General features: G+C 48.0%; 1 protein-coding gene across 7 annotated transcripts; it reads left to right on the top strand.

Annotated features, from left to right (window-relative positions):
• On the top strand, positions 1-26,290 carry GZF1 (GDNF inducible zinc finger protein 1). 7 transcript variants are annotated; one of them, XM_083829662.1, is made up of 11 exons: positions 1-1,345; positions 7,223-8,527; positions 10,048-10,962; positions 12,515-12,609; positions 13,106-13,273; positions 13,808-13,965; positions 17,117-18,483; positions 20,153-20,247; positions 21,124-21,291; positions 22,770-22,927; positions 23,454-26,290. In XM_083829662.1, exons 2-11 carry the CDS (start codon positions 7,224-7,226, stop codon positions 23,808-23,810), a joined length of 4,785 nt encoding a protein of 1,594 aa, XP_083685788.1. In that variant the 5' UTR covers positions 1-1,345; position 7,223; the 3' UTR covers positions 23,811-26,290. The 7 variants fall into 7 exon arrangements, 6 of the variants coding, with proteins under 6 accessions (XP_083685788.1, XP_083685789.1, XP_083685787.1 ...); XM_083829661.1 differs by lacking the exon at positions 1-1,345 and adding an exon at positions 1,368-1,511; XM_083829660.1 differs by lacking the exon at positions 1-1,345 and adding an exon at positions 1,568-2,064.
• Positions 26,291-26,528: the final 238 nt, after the last annotated feature.

Here is a 26,528-nt window from a genome sequence, read left to right on the forward strand (position 1 = left end):
CCTTTGATGGCAGATGCAGTCTTTGGGATGTGTTTGGGCAAGAACAGTGAAACAGTTCATTCTGAAAATGTGAAAACAAATTGTTTTTGATTCAATTGTATTTTTTTTCAGTGTTGTGGAAAGAATTGAACAAAAGCTATGTAAATTCATGTATTTTTTTCAACCAGCCCTTGCTAGTGAAGATATATATGAATCACTGGAAAAACAAAGTCCCCACAGAAACTGTTCGTTTCACTGTTGTCCAGCCTGGCAATGTAGAGAGACAGTAAAGTACCAAATGCAAGTGAACGAAGTCCTGGCAGCCAGCTTGAAACCATTTTCAGAACTGGGGCCCTGAAACCTGATCTTCTGGAAGATTTCAACAAAGCTGGCTTGCTTTCTCACGGGAACAAAATGCTTTCACACAACTTGCACGAACACGCTGCCCCGAGATTTGAGATTTTCTTTTTGAGTGTCAGAAAACATTTTAAAGCCATGTATTTCCTCATTTCCCTGTTGTCTACCCCTAGCAAGAGAAATCTCCCATCTCTTGTCTTCCCTGAGCAGGATGGTACCAGGACCACCTGTGAATCTCTCTCATATGAGGAAAACTAGCACAGCAGTAAAGGAGACACTGGTGGTTTCCTGAAACAAACAGCCCAGAAATAAGTAAGCTCTGGTCCTCAAAATCCCACTTTTGCCTGGGGTACTCTCTGCAAAATAAATCTGTAGGCTGGTCTGTACAAATATGTACAAGCAGGGGTTGCCTCTTACTCTGATAGCCCTGATTGTGGGGCTGTTTGTGGGGTGAGATTCGGCACTTTCTTGTGCAGAAATATTTTAACAGCAGAAGCAGTCTAAGGAATGGCTAAAACTGACCCCCACCTGCCATTCTGAGGAATTCGGTGCATCATGCTCGGGAAGCAGACAGAGCGTGTAACAGTGTTGAACTGAGCCGTGAGAGGCCTCCCTGATTACCCTGGCTAAAAACCAATAAAGCCCCTCTCAAATTAGTGCCACTGGGGTGCTGCTCCAGGCACGCACTTCTGAGGGTGGGATGTGCCCTGGGCCTGCAGGAGGGCAGGTCTCAGCGGGCAGGTGAGCTTGGGGCATGTTGTCCCTGGTCCCTGCCCAGCAGGTGGTTTGTGTTGCTGGTTGGTTGGTTTGGGTTGTGTTTTTGCTTGTTTGTTATTCAGCTACTGGCTGAAGACACCCCCTCCTTGCTCAGCACGACTCTTCCTCCCAGACACGAAAGAGCGCCGTAAAAACGACTGGGAGAGGGCAAAGGACCCGCGCCCAAGATGGCTGCCGGCTCCTGACATGCTGCTCCCCTCACTCAACATGGCGGCAAGACCAGCAGGCCGAGGTGACGAAGCCGAGGGCGGCCATGTTGCTTTCGGGCAGCGGGCCGTACCATCACTCCGAGGCGGCGGGGGGGGAAGGTGGTTCCTCCCGGGGGCGGTGCGCGGCCGGCTAGAGCGCGGCTGCCGCGACCCAGGCGGGAGGCCGAGGAGCGGGACCTCGGCGGCAGGGTAAGGGCGGCGGGGAGCCCCGCCGGGGCCTGGGGGGGCGGCGGGGGCGCGGGGACCCCCCCCCGGGGCCCGCCGTGAGGGTGTCCCAGGGCCCCGGGAGCCACCGCCCCTGCGGCGCGGGCTGGGCTTCGTTGCCTCGTGAGGCGTCATGGCGGTGGGCCCTGCCCTCAGGTGCGGCCGGCGGAGCCGGGCCGGCCTCGGCTCCCTGGCGTGAGGAGCGCTGTGAGGGAACCTCGGGCGTTGCTGGCCGTGTCTCGGTGCCTTCGCTGCCCGCGAGGCAGGGTGAGAAGTTTCACACGTTTTAAGAAGAATCAGGATTCTGTGAGGGAGCCCTCTCAGGGAGCGTAGCCCCAGCTCCATGCCCAGCAGGACGAGCTGGGCGCTGGGCCGGGCTGCCCAGGGTGTCCCACAGAGCACCGCCGGGCCGGGGCTGAGGCAGCAGAGCTGTGGCTCAGTGCCCTGCTCCTGGGCCTTCGGACGGACCTAACTAAACACGTCTGCCTTGTGCAGGAACCCGTGTCAATAAACGACATTTTCCAGATGATTAGTGCAGGTGAGTGACTCCAGCTGTTACTTACGCCCTTTTAATACTCCTTTTCACCTCTAGCAGTTAATTATCCCACTGTCATGAAAGTATTTTATCATCACAGTCCCGCTTCAATACAGGCAAATACTGTCTGATTTTACAGGGGAGAAAAAAGGCGAAAATGAGAAGAGGCATCACAGGTAGTCTTTGGCTTGTTTGAGAACTGAAACAAGGTGGTAGGGGTCTGCAGCAGTGACTTACTGCCATCTGTGTGCTACTGAGTACTGCCTGTTGTACTATGGCCCTGAGTGCTTAATCTGATCTCCACGGTGATTCACGTTATTGGCCAGGATCTGGAGAGTTACACTGCTGCCATCATCTACCCATGTTTATCATACTTTGCAAAGTTTCAACCCAGTCATCTAAAAGAGCAATTACGCTCTCTTACGCCATGCCAGTATTTCAAAGAGGTCTTTGGGCAGTTTCTGCAGGGGATCAAGGTGATCAGACGAGAGCGTGCCAGGACTCGTTTTCTTCTCACACCACTGATTTAGTTCAGGGCTTCCTATTGCCGTGGCTGCCAGGGCCCTTCATTGTGTGTGTGCATGGCTGTCAGGGGCTTAGAGGAACCCTTCCTGGGAAGATCAGCTAGGGAAGAAGTTCTCAGCACTTCTCTGAAGGGAACCTTAAGATTTAATTGAAAAGGCTCAGGGAGAATTGAGCAACCAAAGATAATGTGTACTTTGCAAAAAGCAGAGCATATTTATATGAAATAAATTGAATTGGATGCTTATCAAAAATTCTGTTCTGTGACCTATCACGTTGTTGTTGTTTTCCCCCAGATACATGGGCGTACGTTCGCTGTCTTCCTTTCAGAAGGGCTGTGCCATGTCACAGCATTTAAGGCTCTGGGCCATAGAAGTTTCTACTTAAGCGTGAACTGTGAAAGTCAAGAAACAGCACTGTTTTAGAAATACTTACGGTCCCTCTTACAAACACAGGTTTCCTGTTTCATTTACTTTAATTATCTCTAATTAGAGCAGAGCTATTGAGTGTGTCATTGTGTTATACAAAAGTGGTGTGGCACAGAACAAATGTAAATCCTTTCTTGGGATTGGAAGCTGCTATTAGGACTTATTCCAGTGGTTTTGAATAGAATACTGGAATTGGAGAGACATGGCTTTTGCAGTGGTTCTTTCAGGCTAATTATGTTTTCTGGAAATGTTGCATACTTACAAACTCTTTAAAGCGTTTCTTCTTTTATTATCAGGCAAAAAGTTGAAAGAAGTTCATTTGAAAAGTTGAAAACAAACACTTAAATTGCAATCTGTGGAAAAAAATGTTGTTCCCATTTAAATCTTCCCCCTGAAGTCAGTGTCTCAGGCCAGCAGCTTGCTGCCTTATTGCAAAAGTAGCTTCAGGGTACAGCAGAATGGTATTTATTAGGGCTGTTAGCCTCTTGCCAGCTCTTTTCTGCTTCTGATTCCGTCAGTCATGACGGGTTCACAACGACCTGCGGTGGTCGGTGTGCCTCTGACGGTGAGGTGTGAGCCCTGTGCCCCTCAAGTAGAGCTCGGAGAGGGTCTTGCAGAGTGTGAGAAAACAGGAGGCAGCTGTGGAGTGACAGAGAGCGCTCCTCGTGCTGCGCTGGGCTTCTTCTGCCCTGCTGATGATCCCGCGTCGCCACTTGGGGTCTTGTTCTGCCGCGCCGTGGGGCTAGGGTGGTGCGATTCAAGTCCAGCAGGAAAGAGAAGTGCTGGTTGTTTCGAGTTTTGGGCCGACTCAAGCAGGAGACAGGGTGAAGCTCCGGGAATGCTCGCTTGATAGATGCAGTCGAGAGACAGGATTGTGAAGACCAGGGTGTCTTGTTCACGTAAATGGAGCGACCGAGTTAAGCCTGATACTAATAATGGTGCTGGCGTCATTTCTTCTGTTCAATTACTGGTTGTAATTTCAAGCCGATGTTAACTTGTAGTCCTTACAGTAAAATGTGCTTCTCTTTGATTCAATAAGGAAATGATTTACTACATCTGTTATCCTTGGTTTTTCTTTTTTTTCCTTTTTTTTTTTTTTGGGGGGGGGGTTGGAATTGCTCAAAAATCTTCTCTTGTCATTAAGTTTTAATGAAGTGTAAAAAGTAAGGAGGAAACTGCTTTCCTAATCCACTGGAGAAGCAGCTGCTCCCATACGCCTCAAAGGAAAGCAAAATACTTAGAAACCTTCTATTGACTGAACTTTTCAGGAAGAACAAACAAACAAAAAAACCTAACCCTTAGATGCTGTTCTGATATCACTGGAACCTTGTGTGCCAATCTTAACCTCATGAAATGAAAACAGGAAAACCAGCTAGTCAGCAGTACTTCAGAAAAGTCAAGTTAAATGTTCTCTCCAAGCAGCAACAGCAAGTAGTCACATCTTTTTCTGGAGAAAAAAACTGGCGAGAATTCACAGAATCACAGAATCGTCTAGGTTGGAAGAGACCTCCAAGATCACCTAGTCCAACCTCAGCCCTAACACTAACAAGTCCTACACTAAACCATATCACTAAGGGCTACATCTAAACATCTTGTAAAGACCTCCAGGGATGGCGACTCAACCACCTCCCTGGGCAGCCCATTCCAATGCCTAACAACCCTTTCAGCAAAGAAGTTCTTCCTAACATCCAACCTAAACCTCCCCTGGCGCAACTTTAGCCCATTCCCCCCTCGTCCTGTCACCAGGCACGTGGGAGAACAGACCAACCCCCACCTCTCTACAGCCTCCTTTAAGGTACCTATAGAGAGCGATGAGGTCTCCCCTGAGCCTCCTCTTCTCCAGGCTAAACAACCCCAGCTCCCTCAGCCGCTCCTCGTAGGACTTGTTCTCCAGACCCATCACCAGCTTCGTTGCCCTTCTCTGGACTCTCTCGAGCACCTCCATGTCCTTCTTGTAGCGAGGGGCCCAAAACTGAAACACAGTACTCGAGGTGCGGCCTCAGTTTGTGGTGGTTTTCATTAGAAAGCTATTTCAGTAGACCATTTCTGCGTTGATTTAATCTAGAACCAGCTGAGCTAAAGAGATCGTGCTGGAACATACCTCTGCTTGGCTCAGTGTCAGATACCAGTGTTAGCTGAGTTCACATGAGTGTGTACTGAGAATTTATCGCAGACAGGGATCTTAAAAAGGAGGAGGAGAAAATGCTCATTGATTTCCTTAAGCGCTACTGATCAGTGAGCTGCTCAGCCCTGGGGTCAGCTCTCAGGCAGGAGGAAGGATATCACGTTGGAAAACATTAAGAAGGGCAAGCCAGGGCACAGATGGAGTGGCAGCTTTTGTGAATTTGTGGGCTGGGTATAGGTATTAGCCTCTGGTCTGCATTTGTTCCCGCAGCCTGCAAGTGTGCCATGGGAGCCGCTGATACACACAATGCCAGTGCAGAGCTGGTGAATGCAGGTAGGGAAGAGTTGGCAGGGTTTTGAAGGTGCCTGCTTGGTCTTCTGGGACTGGGTGGTCACCTAGAGGCTGGGATCTGCTGGCCCCTGCTGTTTCTACAGGGTAGATGCAAAGTAGTAGGTAGGGTTTGCGGCAGGTTGCAAAAATCTCAGCCAAAATGAGGTGCAAAACAACAGCGCTGTGCATTTATTGACAAGATTCTTTGCTGTCCAGAATTCCTAAGGCAGAGACTGTGTTAATTATTGGACACTTGCAGGGATCTGGATCTGAGCAGTCCCTTTCTGATAGAATGCAGTCAGTGTTGTTTTGCACATCCCCCCGTTTCCAGCTCCTGTGGTCTATTTCAGCACCTGCTTTATTTGTCTTCACTCTTCCTTTTAGCTACTTACCCGAGGTCTTTTTCCTTTAATAACATTTTTGTTTTCTTTTTTCTGAGTAAACACCTTTGAGGAACAGGGGAGACAGAAGGTTGCGTGCTAGCGAGATGAGAAGGTTGGCATCCCAAGCAGACCCCTGCTTTGGGTGAGACTTTTCACGGGAGCTCACGGAGGAGAGCACTCAGGATCAAACCCGAGCTGAGTACAAATATTGAGGTTTTGCATAACTCAGGTGTGCAGGCACTTAAGGTTGAGTAGAAATCACGCCCGTTTCCCCATGAACGTGGCAGTACACGTTCCTGTGACACTTAGAGGGGTCTTTAGAAAACCAGTTTAAACCTTTAAATGCAGTTCTTAAAGCGTTATTTGGGATGTCACAAGCTATGAATTACTTACTCCTGGCAGATTAGAAGATGATTATCCTCTGTGGTGCTTGCTGCAGCAGCTTGTAATAGGAAGAGTTTCTCAAGGCTATCTCTTAAGCCTGCTATTCAAACCTATTCACTCTAGGCTACATATTGTGTTCAACTTCCTGGTGCTGTATATTGAAGATGCATTTGTCTTCTTAATCAGACGCTTTATATCTGCCAGGAATGTATTTAATATAATGTCAAACATAATTCAGATGAGAAGTGAAAGCAAGCACAGCGAGCCAAGCCTGAGCAGAGCCTTTAAGCAATAGCAGGCTACTTGGTCTATTTATTTTGGCCTAGTATTCCTCCCTGGGTTACAGATCTGTTGCAAACATGTGCTAAATAACAGGCATTCAGAAACTGCTGCGTCAGGAAGATCAGCTTACAGTATCAGATCGGAACAGCTTGCATTATGGGAGCATCTAAAGACCACAGTAAGGGGTGCTGGCATCGTCCATTGTGAGATTTATTGCTCCAGAGTTATCGGTGTCACATGCATGGGGGTTGAGATGAGAAAGCCACAGAGCTCTCAGACGTGCTTTTTTGTAAGGACATGCAGCCTCTGTCCCTGAGCTGCTGGGAAAGTGCAAATTGTTCTTTGTCAAATTGTCAAAATGTGAAAAAAAAACTTCTGACCCCTCTGTTTGGTGACTGAGAAGGAGCAAGCAGTTTTGAAATATTTTTCAAATAAAATACTACTGCCTTGTCCAAAAATATTTTTATATATTGTTTCTAGATATGTAACTTGTCCCTGTAAATCATCTGCATTTTAAAAGCGTGTTTGCTGATGACGTTTACGTTGACAGAAGTAATCTTGAGGTCTTCGCTACGTCTTTTAAATGGGGAATCGGGACACAGCTCCACACTGAGCTTTTTATATAAGCGACTGTTTTATAGGAGTGAAAAGAAAACTCATGGAAGAGGGAGAGCAAGCATTCAAACATTTATCTGTTTTTCTGGCAGGATGGAGAAGAAGAAAATTCTGATGAAATCCAAGGTTGCTGCTCCTAACCTCCTGAGGGCCCTGCATTCCCTGTACCAGTTGGGTCATCTCTGCGATGTGACAGTTCACACGCGGTATCTAGGAACTCAGGAGGAGTTTCTGGTTCACAAAGCTGTCTTGGCAGCTTCCAGCAATTATTTCAAAGGACTTTTCCTGCATGATGAGATGCTGGACACCAAGAATTGCACGGTGACTATACAAGACATTTGCATGGAAGAGTTCACCTCTTTTCTGGAGTTCGTATACACCGCAGAAGTAGAGATTGAAGTAGAAAAACTGCAGCGAATGAAGGAAATAGCCGAAAGACTTGAGTGCAAGGATTTGCTTGACGTTTGTGAAGAAGTGAGAGCAGAGGGCAAGAAGGGCTTAGATTTGAGCCTCCATCTGAAAGGTCAGCCATGCGAAAATGGCGGAGCACAGTGGCCTCGCATCCAGCAAGAAGAGGACCGCAGAGGGAGCAGCTCTTCCCAAGTGATGGCAGTACCCATGCAGGGGAAACTTTGGGACAGGCCAAAACATAAAAAGCTGCTGGCTGGTTATGAGCTCGTTGAAGGCCAACCAACAAGTCTGGAGCAGCAGGGCACTGCCTTTCCAGAACCAAAATCCAGGACAGCAAAGCGACCAAAATGTAACAAGACAGACACCGGCAGCAGCCTCGGCACGGGTGTCATTATTCCGGAGCACGATAGTCATTCTCCTGTAACTCAGACTGAGTCAAAGGAAGCCTGCGTAGTGATTAGCAGTACGCTGCCTGAGCAGTGGGAAGATGAAAACGGTTTAACTTCCAAACTTAGCAGTAAAACAGAACGTAGGAAATCACCGCGGCGTGTGGCCAAAGTCTTGCCGCAGACGGCATGCGAGAAGTGCAACGCATCATTCCGCGTTACCGAGCAGTACCAGTCACACATGGAGCTCAAGCACGATGTGCATCTGGCTGTCAAGTACAGCTGCAGCGTGTGCCAGCAGCTCTTCTCCAGCCACCAAAACCTCAGGCAGCATCACCTCACCGCTCACAGTGAGGAGCGGGGCTTTTCCTGCCTCTTATGTGACAAGAGGTTTAAGCGCCAGAAGGACATAAACGACCATGTGCGGAGGGTACACGAGAAGAAGCGGGACCCGCAGGCGTGCCCGTACTGTGACAAGGTCATCAGCTCCAAGTGTGGCCTGACGGTCCACATACGAACGCACACAGGGGAGAAACCGTACAAATGTGAGCGCTGCCCTGCCAGCTTTGCTCAGAGGTCTGCTTACAACACCCACGTCAGGTACAGCATTCTGGGTGCGTGTGTGTGTGTCTGTGTGTGCACAGGAAAATGCATGCTGTTTCTGGGCAGCAGGATAAAAGCATTCCTGAATGCTTCACTTCCAGAATTCCTTGGAGCTGATCGGAAGGCTGTTGAAATCGGCATAGATTTTTTGGGGGGTTACTTCACCGGGCTCTCAGTCTGGGTTACTGTATTGAGGTTTCCGAACTGGGAATTCAGGCAAGCGTTTCCTGTTGAATCAAAGAGATCTTGTGCAACTGGATCTCCTAAGTGATTTTGGAAGCCTCAGAGTTCGGTTTTTAAATACGAGCCTGGAAAGGACCAGCACCTGTTTAAAATGCACAAAAAATGTCTTTCCTCTTTCTTTAATGCCAGTGCTTTCTTGCTTCTTAATAATATATCTAATAAATGGTAATACTACTAATTCACTCCAGGATGAATTCCAAAATAAAGATTAAGGGAGCTAAATTATTTGAAAATACCATCGGATCAATCAAAAATCCGGTGAAATAAAGAAAGTGGGGATAAAAGGAGTTACAAGACCAGGTTAACTCCTAGAGTCATAAAGTGTTAGAAGTTGTTCCATATTGTTCTTCTGCACTTCTGCTCTGTGCTTTCCAGAGTAAATCCAAGATGAGACTGTGCTTTACAGTTTGGATTATCTGTAGTGCTGAAGGTAACACAGGTTGTGTGCCATAGTCCCTGAGACAAATGATTTTAAACCTTTACCTGTTAGCCGTTCTAGTGTAGGCTCAGCCTTCAGTTGAGGGCATGCTTTCTGCTCTCTAACTCATGCCAAATCCCAGTTTCAGGTAAACGAGCCATAGGGACTGCTCTTCTCCAGGGCAAGAGAGCTGCTAGTATCTGGTCTTGTTATTTATTGATTTTAATAATCAAAGGTCCACCAAGAGGACCTCAAACTGTATTTGATTTTTTTTTAAAAAGCACTTGTTTATTCCATGTTTGGAGACTAAATTTGTAGGGGGCGTAAGAGGCTCTCCAGCACATCCGTGTACTGTAAGGCTCTGTCCGCTGTCCTGACGTGATTTCTGGCAGACTCATGTCTGACCTGCTTTGAGAACCGTGGCAGTTCACGGTCCACGTCCTGACTAGTGGTGAGTAGAGTTAACTGCCTCGACTGGTGGCTTATGAGGGGCTCTGTTCTGGTTTTTCATGTGGGTGGTTAATCTAGATTTCCCTTGTTTTAAGTCATTAATGTCTTATACTGCCCACCATGGTCTTGGAGGAAAACTTACGGTCCATCCTAGGTTGCAGTTCAGATGACAACTAAGTATACTTGAGAGACTCCAACCTTGATGAACTCTGAGGCATTTCAGTTTTGTTTAATTGCAAGGTCCAACTCCTTGCAAAATTTCCATTTGGCTCTCCCACTGTGCTGTTAATTCTCTGAATGATGTGAGGAGCGATTAAAAGGAAACAACCCCTCCTCCAAGACAAACATGCCTGAATTGAAACTATTAAACCTATTAAAGTTGTGCTCTGTTTGTTTGTTTCAACAGAAAAATCCATGAATCTGGGCAAGAGAGGAAACTTTTGCCGGTCTACTGGATGGTAGTTCCGCCTGCACGCGGACGAAGTGCAGCTGACGGCGGCAAAGACCCTGAGAGGGAGACATGGGATGGGGCCTCAGAGGCTGAACTACAGAAGTGTGCCGTGCTCAAAGAGGCTGCAAGCCATGAGGAGGAATCTGCTCCCAAGGCAGACAGTATCAGTGAGCAAGAACAGAAGCAGAAGTATAAGGAAACTGAAGCAAGAAGGGAAAAAACGAGTGAAGAAGGGAATGAAGTTGAAGGTGAAATGAGCGTGAAGGGAGAGGAGGAGGCAGATTATGAAGCAGGGTATTCAGAAGTTGAAGATGATAATGAGGATGCCTGTGCTGAGGGTGATGAGGATGAAGAACGCTCTAATGAGAAGGATGCTGAAGAACGTGAATCAGACAAAGACTTTAAAATGAAGAAGGTAAATAAAAGTGGGGTGAATAAGAAATCTGCCTATGTAATAATATGTGATAAGTGTAATGAGCAGTTCGTTTCCCGGAAAAAATATGTGGATCACTGCAGAGATGTCCATCAGTGCTTGCCTGGCAAAGTCTATCAGTGTGATGTCTGCAGCAAGTCGTTTGCTAGCTACAACAGCTGGAAGGAGCATCGAGCTTGTGTCCACAGTGAAGAAAGGCAGTTTGCCTGCACCCTTTGCAATGCCACTTTTAAAAGAAAGAGAGATGTGAGGACGCATTATATGCGGAAGCATGAAGGCAGAGTCAAACGCCCTCTCTGCTCCGTCTGTGGGAAGATCCTCAGCTCCCGAACAGCGCTGGTGTTTCATATGCGGACGCACACAGGAGAAAAGCCGTACGAATGTGGCATTTGTCATTCAAAGTTTGCTCAGCCATCACAACTTAAGATCCATACCAGGTCAGCCTTCAGTCCTGCTTCTCCCATTACCACTCCCTGCATGCCCAGTGTGCTTCAGCACTTCTTTTTCCTCCTCTGTCTCCCAGTTCTGAGTCATTCTCCCTCCGTGTCCTTACGACAGGAGTATTGGGATAGGATGTGATCTGTAATATCTGTGATTAATTGTTTTATGTAAAGGCTTTGTCTGCATCTGGTCGTTGCATCAATTTTGGCAGGGATTTGGAAACAGATGCTCTATCCAAACTTGTAAGCAAAAGCCAGTCACTTGAAACAGGTTTCAAAATCAGATGATGGCCCTCACTGATGAGAAGTGAGCTGAAAATGAGCCAAGGACTTGGAGGCCCGGGTGGAGAGCCCTGTTCTTTCCATGTCAGTGAGCAAGCCTTTTGGTATGGGATTTCATTTCTTCTGTGTGATACAAGAGCTGGACTTCTCATCTGGGCTCCCTCTGTAGTCAGCGTAACTAGATCGGGTGAATTGCTCGCTAGTGGGATCTGTGTTAGATGTTTCCTCTCCCAGGAGGGGATGAATCATCCCATGGAATTTCCCATCTTTCTCCAGAGAGCCTAGCGGGTAGCTTGTAACGGGAGGTGAACTGTGGGAGGGCTAAACTGGGTGAGAGAAAACCCATCGTTTCAGACTGGGCCCACGCGATGGGGATGGTAATGTTTTTCTGTCTCCTAAGCATTCTTACAGTGATCTAAAAATTGTGAAGTGTGCTGATTGCAGAGCAATAAACTGCGTGGCTGTGTCAGCTGAAAGGCAGCAGGGCTGTGCTGTCACAGGGTAAGACGAAGCCTGAAATTGGGACCAACTGCAACAAAACAGTGACTCACGGGTTTTGTGTTGGGTAACTGCCTGTCTCATATCTGCAGCATTCTGCCCAACAACTCAAAATCAGGCGTGATTTTGCAAATCATACTGCGTGGGTTGCAGTAAGGAAGGTCAGCGCAGTGTTAAGATCAAAAGTCAGGACCTCTGGCTCAGACTTTCTTTGGTATGAGCTGGTTTAAAATCAGGCATCCAGCATGTGCTTGGAAAAACTGCTTGCTTGACTTTTGTGCCTTTTGACTTAAACTGGGCAGGGTATTCCATTTTGAAGCCTGCAAGCCAGAGGCATGCGGCTGTGAGGGATTACGGAGGGCAAGTACGCCACCCGCAGAGTCTGGAGAGATCTGCTGCTGGCAGCGTGCTGGGGACGGTCAGGATGCATTCAGACGGTAGCACTGCAGCAGCCTGTCATCTTCCCCGTTGTCTCCCTTCCAGTGCTTACGCTGCAAACTGCAACCTGTGAGAGAAAGGTGGATTTTTCGAGGGCCTTAGAGTGAGGAAAAAGGTAAATCCTTAAAACAGGAAAGCTTTACGTAGCACCAGTGCTGGTAAACGTTCTCTCTCCTGACTGAGCAGAACGTGCTTTTTCCCAGTTACCTTCATCTGACACAATAAAGTGTGCTTCCTGTAACGTGTAGAACGTAACTTCAAGCAGCAAGTATTTAAAAACACCTTAGGGGAGCTATTTTATTAACAGGCATTTGTATTTTGCTTCATTTAGGTCCCATACAGGGGAAAAGCCATACATCTGTGAAGACTGCGGGGCTTGCTTTGCCGATAAAGGGAAACTGACTGGCCACAAAAGAACACATACAGGTAAGCATTAAAGACTTCTGTTCCTTCCATTGCCTCCTGCTGCTGCCAGAAAAGAACGAGTAGGGATTTGAAGGTGCACGATTTTTTGCTCACTAACTCAGAGAAGAAACTTCAAGTACTGGGAAGGAACTAACAGGGGTAGAAAGGCATACGAAAACTAACTTTGAAGTAGAGAATTGGGGGTGGTGGCGTGGGGCTGGAGTCTTGTGCGCTGAAAGCGTAATTAAGGGTTGAGTGAGTGAGCGAGGTCCCAAGGGACTTCCTACGCAGAGGGCCAAGGACAGAATCAAAGGATAAACAGAGCCACAAGGAACTCAAATAAACAAAAGCTTAAAATTGTGAAATAAGTGATTCTGGGGAGAAAAATATTTGAATTGAGTGAAAAGCATCAGGAAGTTAAACATGCAGAAGGGAACCCTGTACAGCTCAGAGCCAGGAGGGAGTTTCGGGTGCAGACTGCTGCGAGAATTCAGAGTGCCTTTTCCCTTTTTCTCAGGAGAGCGCCTCTTTAAATGCGATATGTGCGGAAAACACTTTGCCACCAATGAATACCTAAAATGCCATAAACGATGCCACATGGGTGCGAAGCCATACAAGTGTGAGGTTTGTGGGAAGACGTTCGGCTTGCGAGCCTCGCTAGCTCAGCACAGCAACGTCCATGCAGGTAATGAAACTGTCGGGGCTGGGAAAATGAACGGCATAGAATTTTGAGTCTGAAGTACTTTACAGTTGGGATGGTGACTTTTTATTCACTTTTTATTCCAGAAACACTTTTATAAGCTCCTTGAGTTAGGTGGTGAGGAGAAGCAGGACTCCTCACGATCCTGATTTGTTAAAAAGTGCAAGGTGCTGCACTTTTTTTTTTACTATTCGATATGACTATCGAATGGTGCTTGCACAGAAGACAGAGACAACTTTGTGCTGCTGGAGAACGTGACTGTAGTTCACTTTGTAGTGACTGTAGTTGCTGCATTCCCCTTGCAAGAGCTGTTCTTAGGCTTTGCATCGCAGCCAGGGAAGGCTTAGAAACATTTATCAGGTGGCCTTAGAAGCCAAGAGAAACGTGCCTGGGGCCCTAGCTACACAGCTTTATCCCAGCATTCATCTTTTCAGACTTCGGTATGCTTTTTTTGTGCTGAAATCAAGACCAAAAGAACCAGCCTTCCAGGTCTCTGATTCCAGTTCCCTTGTTCTTCAGAGACTCGTCCGTACTTCTGTGAGCAGTGCGGGAAAACGTTCACCCAGCAGGGCGCCCTGCGGCGCCACGAGCGCATCCACACCGGGGAGAAGCCGTACAAGTGCCGGGCATGCGAGAGAGCCTTCACGGACATGTCCACACTGCGGAGACACGTGGCGGTATGCTGCGCCCTGTCTGAGTGCGGTCGGGCTGTGCTGGTGTTTATTGAAAAAAGAAGTAGAGGAATGAGGCCTGGGGCTGGGGGCTGGAACCCGTGAGAACCATCTCAATAATTTTTTCAGACAGGGTATTCTGTGAAGCTATTTTATTCGTGATTGCAATGGTGGGCATCCTGCAAGCAGGAGTGCACAGCTAAAGTAGATCATAACCTTATATTATTCCCCATTACCCGACACCTGATTCTTCCCCCGTTTCCTCCTTGGCTGAGTACTACAGGTTCTCAACCTACTCACCACCCTTCTATACCCTCTGTACAGTTTTATTTGACCAACCATTAATTTTTCCTTTTCCTTTTTTTTTTTTTTTTCCTTTTTCTCTCGTGACGTGATTTTTGTTTTTACTACTCCCGCGCTGCTTGTCCTGTTTTTCTTAGCTATCCTCCTTGTTTGGGGGCAGCGGGACCTTCCCCCTTATCTGCTTAACGCACTCCCCGCTGCTGTGCCACTGCCGAGCCCGCACAACCCCTTCTGAATGCGCAGGGTCGGGGGCTGTCCACTGCGAAGCCGCCTGCTGCTGCAGGGCCACCGCCGCGTCTCCAGCCGGCCGGGGCGGGGCGGGGCCGGGCCGGGGGCCTGGTGGGAGGAGGAGGCGCGGTTCGCGAGCTCGGTCACCGCGTGTTTTCGACGCGCGAGCACCGCCCGGCTGCCCGGGGTGCCCGCGCTGAGCCGCCGGCCGCCTTCCCCCCGCAGGTGCACGGCGGCGCGGCCCCGTGGCGGAGCTTCCTGGCGGGGCCGCCCGCGCGCCGCGCGCACAACTGGTCCCGCATCCGCCCGCTGCACGAGCCCGCCCGCAAGTGACGGCGCGCGCCGGCGCCGCCCGCGTCGCCTAGCGACGCCCGGCGCGCCGCCTGTGACGCCGCTTCCGCCGCCGCCGGGAGGGGGCGGGGCTCCCGCCGCTGCGCTTCCGGCCGCCGCCCGCGCCTGAGGAGCGACCCGGCCCGGCCCGGCACAGAACGGATCGGACCGGACCGGACCGGCACCGCACGGCTCCGCGCCGCCCCGCCGCCGAGGTGGGTCCCGCCCTGCGGCTGCGTGCCGCGGCACCGGCCTGGCCCTCTGGGGGGTGGGGGGTGGGCCGCGGCTCGGCGCCCCGCGTGCGTCCCGCCGGGCAGAGCCGGGAAGGGGCGGCCGGGGTGCGCTGGGCCCGGCCGCCTCCTCCAGCGGCGCCCGGGCGGTGCTGGCACCGAGGAGCGGCCTCCGCCGTGCTGCAAGTGCTGCAGGGAGCTCTCGCTGCGCGGCGTTAATAAACAAACGTCGGCGTTGCGTGTCTGCCGCCGCGGGCACCTGCAGCCGGCTGCTGGAACAAACGGCTCCCGAGCACGGTCAGGAGCTCGCTCACCGCGGGGGGAGAAGTTTGGGCCTTGGGTTCTCCCTCCCTGCAGGGCACCACTGCAGTCTACACGTGATGACAAATGGAAAGTGGATAGGCAGCTGCAAAACAGGACGATAAGTAGTTAAAAAATAATCGTGTTAGGGAAAAAACGTTAAGTTCCACCACCATCGGTTATTTCAGGTAAAGCACTCAATGCGTGCCAATGTATCACATAACCAAGAGAAGGAAAGGCCTGGGTAGGTACAGAGAGGGGAAATTAAGTTTAAAAACGTTCTTTTCTGATTATTAATGTGTTATCCTTTCAGCCAGGAGGCAAATCATGTCATTCATTTTAAAAAGTCTGTCAAAACAGAAGCATAGCATTGGGTTGTAAAAGTGGGCAACGTTCTGAGATGTTCACCATGCTCTGAGCTGGTGGAGCAAAAGAGTGCATTCTCTGTCGTCTTTGTCTTCTGTCGAGGTGTAGTAAGCCTAATGCGGTAACAGTTTTTTGGGTATTTGTTATAATAGTGTCAATGTAACTATTTCAAAACTTAATATTAAATTTACAGAGCTAAAGATTCACAGGTTAGGAAATAAGGAGGCTTTGATTTGGGGATGATCTTTTTCTATAGAATCTAGGATGGAGGTTTGGGCACCTGAGGTGGATTGGTGGGTTGTGTTCGCTCTTCTCCAAATACTGTTCTCCTGTCTCTTTATCATGTAATATAGCTTCATTACAGTTAATATAAATTGTGCTCCACTTGAAAACTTGGTTCTGTTCTTCTGAGCAAGATTTCTAGTGTCCCACGTATTAAACGCTGCAAATTACTGTACCTGAGATTGGACAGGGAAAAGAAACTTTACTGTTGGAAAGTGGAAAGAATTTTTTCAGATGCAAAATGTGGGCATCTGTAGTTACACAGCGAAAGTCAGTGTGTTGCCCGGCGAGGCTTTGCTGCAGCCATCTTCAAAGATCACAGAAACATTGTTTGTTTCTTTGAAACAGAAAAAAACACTTCAGTTCCCTTGAGAACTTTGGAGCAACTTAAAACATTGGCTGGAAAAAGATACGAACCAAGTAGTTTTGGAAGTGGTGAAGCCTTGGTAGGACTGCAAATGGGCATTCAAAAAGTGGAGGCTGTAAGTCTGAGTGAGGGATTGCTTTACAAAAGACACCACTTTGGGAAGGTTTGTGATTCTTTAGGTTTACAATCTGACAATATATTTATGCAGTTTCCTTTGCCTCAGTCAGTCAGGCTTTCAGAAGTTTATCCAAATCTTGTTTAAAAGTCTTATCGGAAAAGGCTGTTTAAGGAAGTATTTAATTAGGATTGCAGGTCGCTTAGACTCACCTTTCTCCTACTGCCTGATTAGGAGGGACAACAGTTTCTGAGGCATGCAGAACTAAATGAAAACGTTTCTTTTGATTTTTCTCTGTTTGCTTTGTCCCTGTTATGCTTTCTAATACTCTCTGGTGTTTCAGGTAAAATTATGGTTGAGATATAAAATGAAATTAACTTCCAAGAAATCTGTGTGTGACTGGCAGAGCGTTCTTAGATATTACCGCTTAGGGGGGCACTTTGGGAGACCTGTCAGTGCTTCCAGCCAGACTTCTGACAGTGCTCCTTTGACAGCCTGGTCGTTTACGCTCAAGCACCTGAAGTACTTGAATCTGTCGTGAAGCGCACTCAGAAGTCTGGACGGGACTTGTGGCTGCTCAAGTCTCTGGGTTTTATCAGCTTCCTGCAAATAGCTAACACGCAGTGTTGTTAACAGCCTTTTGCAGAGAGCAGCAAGATGGAAAGCAATGCGGTTCTCCTTGAGTCCAAGTCTTCTCCCATCAACCTGCTGAATGAGATGCATCAGCTGCGCCTCCTGGGCCACCTCTGTGACGTGACGGTCAGCGTGGAGTACCAGGGCGTCAGGGCAGAGTTCGTGGCTCACAAGGCTGTGCTGGCAGCAACCAGTAAGTTCTTCAAGGAAGTGTTCCTTAACGAGAAGAGCGTGGACGGCCCGAGAACCAATGTCTTCTTGAATGAGGTCCAGGTTGCTGACTTTGCTTCGTTTCTGGAGTTTGTCTATACTGCTAAGGTAGAGGTGGAAGAGGACAGAGTGCAGCGGATGCTCGAGATAGCCGAAAAGCTGAAGTGCTTGGACCTATCAGAAACCTGCTTTCAACTGAAGAAGCAGATGCTTGAGTCGGTGCTTTTGGAGCTGCAAAACTTCTCCGAATCACAGAACTCTGAGGAAGAGAGTGCAGCCCAGCTGAGCATTTTGCATGAGTCCAAAGCAGCTGCTGTGGCAGAAGCTAACCGGGCAGACCATCCTCTGGATCCTCCGGATTCCCCAGCAGACAAGCCCAGAAACGGAGTGCCCCCTGAGGTGCCAGCTGCCAAATCAAAAGAGAAAATGGACAAAAAGAAGGAAATGATGAAGCCTCCTTATGCCAAAATCAGGAGGGCGAGTGGGAGGCTGGCTGGGAGGAAAGTATTTGTAGAAATCCCAAAGAAGAAGTACACGAGGCGGCTGAGGGAGCAGCAGAAGAACGCTGAGGGTGCTGCAGAAGAGGACAGCTACCCACAAGACCCGGAGGTGTGTGACAGGGAGAGGGAGGAGGAGCAGGCGCAGAATGCCATCAAACCTGAAAGTGAAGAATGCGATGGCAACTTCGAATCGGAGGAAAACCTGAACAAATCCGAAGAGGATAAAAAGAAACGAGGCAGTAACTTCAAGTGCAGCACGTGTGAGAAGGAATTCCTGTATGAGAAGAGTTTCCTCAAGCACATCAAACACAGCCATGGCATCGCAGCCGAAATTATTTATCGGTGTGACACCTGCAGTCAGACCTTTGCCAACCGGTGCAACCTAAAAAGCCATCAGCGCCATGTCCACAGCAGCGAGCGCCACTTCCCTTGTGAGCTCTGCGGTAAGAAGTTCAAGAGGAAGAAGGACGTCAAGAGGCACATTCTCCAGGTTCATGAGGGTGGTGGGGAGCGTCATCAGTGCCAGCAGTGTGGAAAGGGGTTGAGCTCCAAAACTGCCTTGAGGCTCCATGAAAGGACGCATACAGGCGACAAGCCTTATGGGTGCACAGAGTGTGAGGCTAAATTTTCTCAGCCTTCAGCACTTAAAACACACATGAGGTATGAACAGACTTACCTGGCCTTGCTAGATTCTGGGGGGAGAAGCAGAATCCCCTGGATCACACCTTGAACCTTCCAGTGAAGTGGGAATGTGAAACGGGACTGACTGGAAAGCTTCAGTTTTTCCTTTTTCATGGCTTTTCTCCTGCTTTTCAGGTTAAGGGAGCTGCTGTAATTCTCTTTCAGCCAAGTAGAGGTGCACGGGCTGAGGCCTGCTGCTGCGCAGCTAAGTTTTCTTGTGGGAGTGCACCTATCTAGAATCAGTGGGACGCTTCCCATGAGAAAAGCAACCCTGTGCTGAATCATTTGTGTGATCAGGGCTATAATTATTTCAGCTATGTTGATGCCTCTTTATATTCAGTAGCAAAATGTTATGCAGTAAGTACAAAAATACTGTATTAAAAGGAAGAGCACCAGATTTGGGTGCTAAGCCTAGAAAGCAACTGAAATTGGACTGGGAAGAGGCCAGTGTGGTGCTGCCTGGAGGCAAGCGAAGCACTGAAGGCACCCAGAGCAGAACCGGTGGGGTCAGGTGTAGCACAAACACACAGTCTCGGGAGTTCCTGGGAGAGGCTGTTTAGCGAGGCGTTACTTCTGGGTTTCTAAGGGCTGTGTCCTGCTTTTAGCAGTGTCCCAAAGCAGTGATCTGAGACCGACACAGATGTAGCCAGGGAGTGAGGGTGGAAGGAGGGAGGTGTAGAAGCAAGATCCCCAAGCACTGGGGTAGGAAGCACCTCGGGAGCAGCCTTGTGCTGGGCTGCCCTGTGGCGTTGCTGCTGGCGCAGCTGTGTGGGATCTCATGTTCATCGCGTGTCCTCTAACCACCGGTCATGGCTTTGTGCTGCTTGCAAACAAGTGGTTGGCACAGCTGAGCTCCTCCTCCAGCAAGCGCTACCGCGAGCATTCAGTAAGCCTGCTGAGCGCGGGAAACTGCGGGCTGCCCTAATGTGCGTGTTGTGACAATCTGTAGTGGGAGTTTTTCATTTTCTCATAGAAATTTTTACATCTAGGGCTGAGATCCTGCAGCACTATTCAAAGGATCTTTGATTTTCACTATGGGGTGAAAATCTAAGCTAGAGGGACCTGGAGACTGGCACAGGTGACAGTTCTGTGTGCTGTTCCTCCTGTACCCAGCTTCCTGGGGGTCAGGCTGCGAGGCGGGGGTGTCGGGAAGGAGGCTGCCCGCACAGCAGTGGCGCCGTGCGACTCCTCACCCTACGTGACGTGCCGCTCCTTCAAGCTGTGGCCACACACTCATCTTCTAATGATGGCCCTGCGGGAGCAGCAGTCCTGTGCTGCGTGGAATAGTGTACCGGTACTGCCAGCAGCACAAGATCTGCTCTTCAGGTCACAAGATGATGACATTTTTCTTGCAGTCTCTCAATTTGAATATAAGCTTTTCTAAACCTTACTCAATTTCTAACCTTAACAATTTGTTTTTACTTTAAAAAAAAAAAAAAATCTGGATCTGGGCCTTGCTCATGCAGCCCAATGCCATCAAAGCAGCCCTGCAGGAAGCACAGAACTGGGCCTGGCCAAAGGTATTTCCAAAGGACAGTAAAGCCTTGTGCAGGCACGCAGCGATTCTTCACAAAGTAAAGACAACTTGTGCTGTGCTGCAAAGGAGAGAAATAGACATTGGTCTTCTAACGTTGCTTTCTCGTTTCAGAATCCATACTGGTGAAAAACCTTTTGTCTGTGATGAGTGTGGTGCCAGGTTCACTCAGAATCACATGCTAATATATCACAAACGATGTCACACAGGTAAGGCTTTCTTTGACAGCGTACTGTGCATTGGAGGCAGCCTGCTGTGAAACCAGGAGGTCTTATTTTCATTCCAGAGCTACATGTCTTTTTGGTTTTGATATAAAACTAGACTTCCTCATCCCTAGACACAGTTTTTCTGAGAAATGTTCTTACAAGTGGATGAGCAGACAGTGGAAAGAGTAAAAGCAGCTTATTAAAGAGAAAGGAAGCTCCCAGCCAGCTGGGATCTGGCATCTAAGTGTGGACTGGGACCACTTTGGGTATTCATCAGTATCCAAAGATCTAGCATCCGTAACAGGTCTGGTTGGATTCTTAAGAGAAAAAGGATTTCTCTCTAAGCCTTGGAAGAGTTGCCCAAGGGATGTCGAACTTGTCTTGGCACGTGCTGGTCTGCAAAGCAATCTTGTTAAAAGCACCTGTCCTTCTCTTGGGTAGCCTTTGGAGCCTCAATTGGTGTTTGGAATTGATGCTTTGTCCTGCCGGTGAGCTGTGTGTGGCATGTGTGCATCTCTAATTGAATCCTCTTAAACCAGTCTGCTTTCTGCTGGTTAACTCGTAACTGAACGTGGCTGGCAGAAAACACTAAATGTCAAAGAAATGTATTTACAAGAGTGCTTTTCCAGAAGTGAATAGCTGCTTACAGGTGGGGGCCTTTCATCTAGAGAGGCGTGGTTCCTCTTGCACTTGGCCTGCTTTGTGCAGGCTTCTTGGAAGCCTGAGCTTTGTGCAAAGATCGCTGTTGTCACCGCGGTGCGTGCAGATGCTTTGTGAGGTTGGCACGTGGTTCGTGTCCAGGAGTTTCCAGTTTTTGCATGCAATGTACCATTTGCAAATGCTACCTTGGTTTAACTCTCCTCCTCACCCTTGCTGCAGGAGAAAGGCCTTTTATGTGCGAAACATGTGGGAAGAGCTTTGCCTCCAAGGAGTACTTGAAGCACCATAACAGAATCCATACAGGATCCAAACCGTTTAAATGTGAAGTCTGCTTCAGAACATTTGCACAGAGGAACTCGCTTTACCAGCATATAAAGGTTCACACAGGTAGGAGGTGCTCTTTATTTTTGTTTGAAACAAACCACCACGATGCAAAGACTCTCCCAGCTGCACAACTCAGATAAGGGATTTCTCAATTAGGATTTCCCACTGCTTGAATTCCTGCCCAGCAAGGACTCAAGTAAGGGGAAGGTTTGATTCTTGATGCAGGATATTCTTTCACTCGCTCTGCTTCTGCTAGTACCTCCCTGTGCTTCTTCCTGGCTCTTAGAGCAAATCTCTAAAACATTCCCAAGACCTACACAGATATTGCTAATAGTGCAGCTCTGTTAGGAGGAACTGAAGGGTTACTAGTGACCAAAGCAGTATGCCCATTTTAGCTCTGAGCAAAGCGTTGCAGAGGGTTGATCCGTTCCTTGTCTGCTTGCCCACTTATCTTGTTTGTGGTCTTTCCTGCTTGGATTTTCTCTTCAGTCTCTGTTGTGTTCCTACCTGCTGCTCTATTTTTTTGAGTGGAAAGCAGCGATCATCAGCACACCACTAACTTTCAACTGTGTAGGCTTTGTTTCAGTGCTGAAAGGAAGAGTGAACAGTCACTCTTTGCAGCCTTAGCGTTTCTGTCTGTTTTACAGTCTGTTACCCTGCCTCTCAGAGGGCAGAACTCTGTTTTCTGCCTCACACTGGCTCTGAGTTTCATGTCTGCTGGGGAATCAGAAATGCTTTTCTCTTTTCTTGTCTGCCCTCTCAACTCCACATCACTGAGCAATAACGCGGGTTGCAACTGTTTGTGTTATTTTGATCGTGTAGTAAGTACTGTGCTTTCTTATCCAGCCCCACCCTATAGGCAGCATCCTTGCCCGCATTCTCCATGCTAACAAAATTCTCGTTTGGCTGCTGTGCCTTGCTCTTTCCTTATTGTGTGGCGTTACTGTAGGGGGAGCAGGGGACATTACCAGTAAATAATTAGTGCTAACAGGAACATCATCGTGTTCTGCAATGGCATCTCTTTTTTCTGTGACACCACTTGCATCTGTTTCAAATGTTTTTGGTATCCTCATTTTTCCTTTAGCCAGGAAAGTAGGAAACAGGAGACTGTGTTACCCTGTGGTTGTTCCAAAAAGCATTTAATACAGTGAGTGTAATGAGACAGTTTATGACATATTTGGAGTGAAGCTACTGGTTATGAGAAGCTCTAATATTGATGCTTGCACAAATTACCTTGTAAATAGGCAAAATTTCATTCTGGGACAGGACGTTTAGTTGCTAGTGGAATAGATAGGTCAAAAGTTGTGGAGGTTTCCGTGGCTGCACAGATCTACGCTGGCTGTGGGTCTAGCCCTTAAACTGCAATTATCTGCTTACTTCAGATGTGTCAAAACCAAACCTGTTGTGAGAATCCTGGAAGCACCTTGGTGTTTCCCAAAGGTGCTCTCCTTAGTGCTGATGGAGGCAGGAGCTAAGTGAGGTTACCGGGGAGCAGCACTCACCATCCCTGTGTCACCCTCGATGCTGTGCTCTGCTTCCAGGCGAGCGGCCCTACTGCTGTGACCAGTGTGGGAAGCAGTTCACCCAGCTCAATGCGCTGCAGCGGCACCACCGCATACACACCGGGGAGAAGCCATTCATGTGCAACGCATGCGGGCGAACCTTCACGGACAAGTCCACCCTCCGGCGGCACACGTCGGTAAGGCCCTGTCTTCCCCCTGCCTTCTGCCCTCGAGCCTTCTTTCACAACCACACTGATGGGTCTATATTCTGCCAGGCCTATACTCTGCCAGGCCTGGAGGGGGGATTCCTGCACAGTTTTTGTTGGTTTTAGCACATTGTCCTCTGTGAAAGGGCATTAAAAATACTCCAGTGGTTGCAGTCTGCAAGGAAGCCATTCTTGATCCATTGGGGCATGGCCCATATAGGTCACACCCATAGCCTGTTTGGTGGCAGATTTGGTCTGTGCCCTCTGACCGTGTTCCCCATGCAGCTGGGAAGTGATAGGAGAATTCATTTTCAGGGCCAGGCTTTTTGCTGAGCCAGTTAGATGCTTTACAACACCAGAGGAACTCACCAGGGACACGGGTTAGTGCCTTGATGTACACTGATATAGCCTGGGGACAGTTCTGGGGGATGGAAAGGGAGACCTTTTCTACCAGAGCTGGGTTCAGGCTTTTGCCTGCCACTCGTCATGTGTTCAACCTTCTGCTGTTCGTTTTCAGATACACGATAAAAACACACCGTGGAAGTCCTTCCTTGTCATTGTTGAAGGAGCATCTAAGAACGATGAAGGTCACAAAACAGAACTCCCAGATGAAGACTATGACGTGTCACCTAAAATGCCAGAGAAGCTGCTGTCTTTCTCAGAAAATGGCCACTATCAAAGCTTGGCTGCTGTCCCAGGGAGCGTGACTGCACTGCATGACAGCGGGTCTGCACCAGGGACAGACTGTAAGTCAGATGGGACTCCCGGACCCCAGGAAGCCCTTATAGCTACCACCCTAAGTGAGCTGACAGTACTGCATACACAGACAGACTCTATTCAGCCACAGCTTCATGCTCTGGTGAATATGGAATAAGTTGGCGTTACAAATCCAGTTCAAGCTGCGCGCTTTGTATAGTCCTTTGACTTTGCCAATAACCTGCTGAGGGAACTAGGAGAAGCTACGAAAAGGAAGCAGGGCTAAAAATGAGTGGAATATGCTGGATTACCAGAATTTCCTTTAAAAAAAATATTATTCACTTCCAATGCGTACAGCTCCATCCCCTGAAGGTAGGGTAGAGTAACACCAAATCCAGTTTGGTTTCATCAACTGGATTAAGTTTGTTCCCTGCAGCTAAACGAAGGCTGGAGGTAGGTGCAGTTCAGCGTTAGCTGCCCTGCAGTGAAGGTATACCTACATTCAGATAGGCTATAAGGAAGGTGCAAGTTTGATTTGCAGCTGGTTTGATTACACGTGTACAATCAAGAGAAATGATGTGGTGTTTCTCAGCCTGGTAGCTAAGCGATATGAACTGCCTTTTCCCTAGTGGAAATACTTACATAAATTAAGTTTTGCTAAATTGCATTTCAGGAAATGTTGGTTTCTCTGCTTTCTCCAAAGAGCCAAGCACTAAGCCAGCTCACTCCTCAGGACTGTGAGCAGGAGCAAGCTTTGGAAAGATCTGGAGTTCCAGAAGTCGCGATTCTCTAGTTGCAAAATAGGCAAGTGGAAGCCCAGTGCTGTGTCTGTACAGGTGGTGGTATTATTTTTACTTTACAGTGAAACTCGGTACAGTTTGACACTAGTGTTCAGCCAGACAGTCTTTATCTTCCAGCTGCTCCAGTTTACATAAAACTTGGCTATTGAGAGAACAAATTCTCTTTTGTAAAAATGTTTATGAAAAATGGTACTTGAGCTCTACTGGAAAAGCCAGCGTAACGAAGCCCCCTGTAGAAAGACAGCTTACTGGCTTTTTCCTGTTGAATTGTACCTAAGCTCTTTGCTGCTGGTCCAGTTATGTCAGCAATGCTCTTTTCTCCACCATCACTTAAGTATCGCTGTTGTGCAGAACTGCAGACCTCCTTGTACATTAAGTAAAATTCTGGTGGGAAGAGTTAATTACTGTTTGCTGACAAGTTGCTACAGCTAATTCCACTAGTACAAGTCTCCTGAGGTAAATTCAGTTGCAAATGGGAGGGAGCCAGCGTTCCTATGACAAATGGCATTAACACATGCAAATAAGTGAACTATGAACTATGTTCAAGGCAATTAGGCCTTGATTTCCCAGATTCCAAATACCTTGTTTGTAAGCTTATGTTGGAATCTGGAGGGCAGTTTTAGGCTGATATTTGTTTAACTTGTCCGAAGTTAGCTCTTAAGGGGCAGACATTAAAAACATAGGTGATAAATAAAGTTGCCGCTCAGAGGGCTTTTCCTAATTATTAAAATGCAGCAGCAATTTTTAGAGCCGTGACAAGGTGCCTAATAAGGAACGTGACACAGTGAGCACAGGGACTGAGGGTCGCAAATACGCTTTCTGTTCAACCCGTATGCTTAAAACCTCTACTTCCCACAGCCTGCTCCAACACCCGCTGCGTTTGGATTCCACCACCACCAGTCACTATGAGAATCGTGCTTCAATTTGGGCATGTCTTACCAAGACAGCAAGATCTTTCTTTAAGTATCTCCTCCTCTTCCCCAAGGAGTACAGCCCTGGGCTCTCTCCCATCGTGTCCAATAGCTGGGAAAAACTGAGAGTTTCTGTCCAGGGTAAGCATGTTCTGTGTTTCCAGATGCTTGGAGGTCTGTGCCAACACAGAAGCTGAACTGAAATTAAAGTTAATTTGTCTGACCTCAGATTAACCTCACTGGAGTACTCTGGAAGAGTAGGGGGATATTTTCCATGTGCAGGGATGGAAACTTGAAAATAGCTGGCACTGACAAATAATCATTTCACTGGGATGAGTCTGGTTTTTGGAAGAAGCTATGAATCAAAGGCAATTTGCTGGTATGGTTAACTCTTCCAACTCAGAACCAGATTCCCAGTGCCCCCGTTAAAAATCTGGAGCTCTCCTAATTCATTTTTCTGGTTTGCTATCCTGTTTTCTCTTTATTTTAATATCAATATAGTATTTCCACAGATGCTTTCGCATCTGAAGCTGAGAGAAAAACTTTCTGAAAGATTACATTAGTGTAAAGGTAAGCACAATCAAGCCGTATGAGGGCTCATATTAAGGCTTAGGGGTTGGCAAAGCAATAAAGATATCCAAACTGTGGCAGAGAGCTATTTTTGAACCTTAAAGGGATGTCTAATGTGTTTCCATAGAATCCTAACTTAATCTATAGAAAGGGATTTTTTTTTTTTAAGAGAACATTTCCAAGAGGTTATATTTGAAATATTTATTCAAGCACGATGTCCTGTTGAAGCTCAGTATTCCCAGTGACCAACGTAAAAGTTTGTAGATATATTTAAAGTCTGAGCATTAGTCTCTGTAGCCGGGGAAGCTTTTGTACTCCATGAATGTACAGAAGTGAGTTACTCATATGAATTGTTCTTATTAAAATATTTGAAATCTTAACACTGACCTTCCACTGACTTGGTTACTGTATAAAATGTTTCTATACCTTGCACATAAGGTGTAAATCTCTGCTGCTGCAAGCGTTGCACAGCTGTCTGCACTGCCATTGATGGGGTAAGTCATAACCTGGCTCTGCTGCAGGCGCTGGGTGCTACTCTTCTTCCTCCAGCCCGTCACCCTGCAAGAGATGCCCCGCTGCTTCAGAGCAGCACCTGAGGGGCTACACCTTACCTCT

This window comes from Anser anser (assembly GCF_964211835.1).
Source record: "Anser anser genome assembly, chromosome: 3".
In the NCBI taxonomy this organism is placed as follows: domain Eukaryota; kingdom Metazoa; phylum Chordata; class Aves; order Anseriformes; family Anatidae; genus Anser; species Anser anser.

Bases quoted from the DNA above. Each gene is read 5' to 3' on its own strand.
- GZF1 (XM_083829658.1), top strand. From the start codon at position 5,954: ATGAGAAGGTTGGCATCCCAAGCAGACCCCTGCTTTGG. The intron at 8,528-10,047 runs GTACAGCATTCT...TTGTTTCAACAG, and splicing joins GCTTACAACACCCACGTCAG to AAAAATCCATGAATCTGGGC. The intron at 13,966-17,116 runs GTATGCTGCGCC...TGTTGTTAACAG, and splicing joins CACTGCGGAGACACGTGGCG to CCTTTTGCAGAGAGCAGCAA.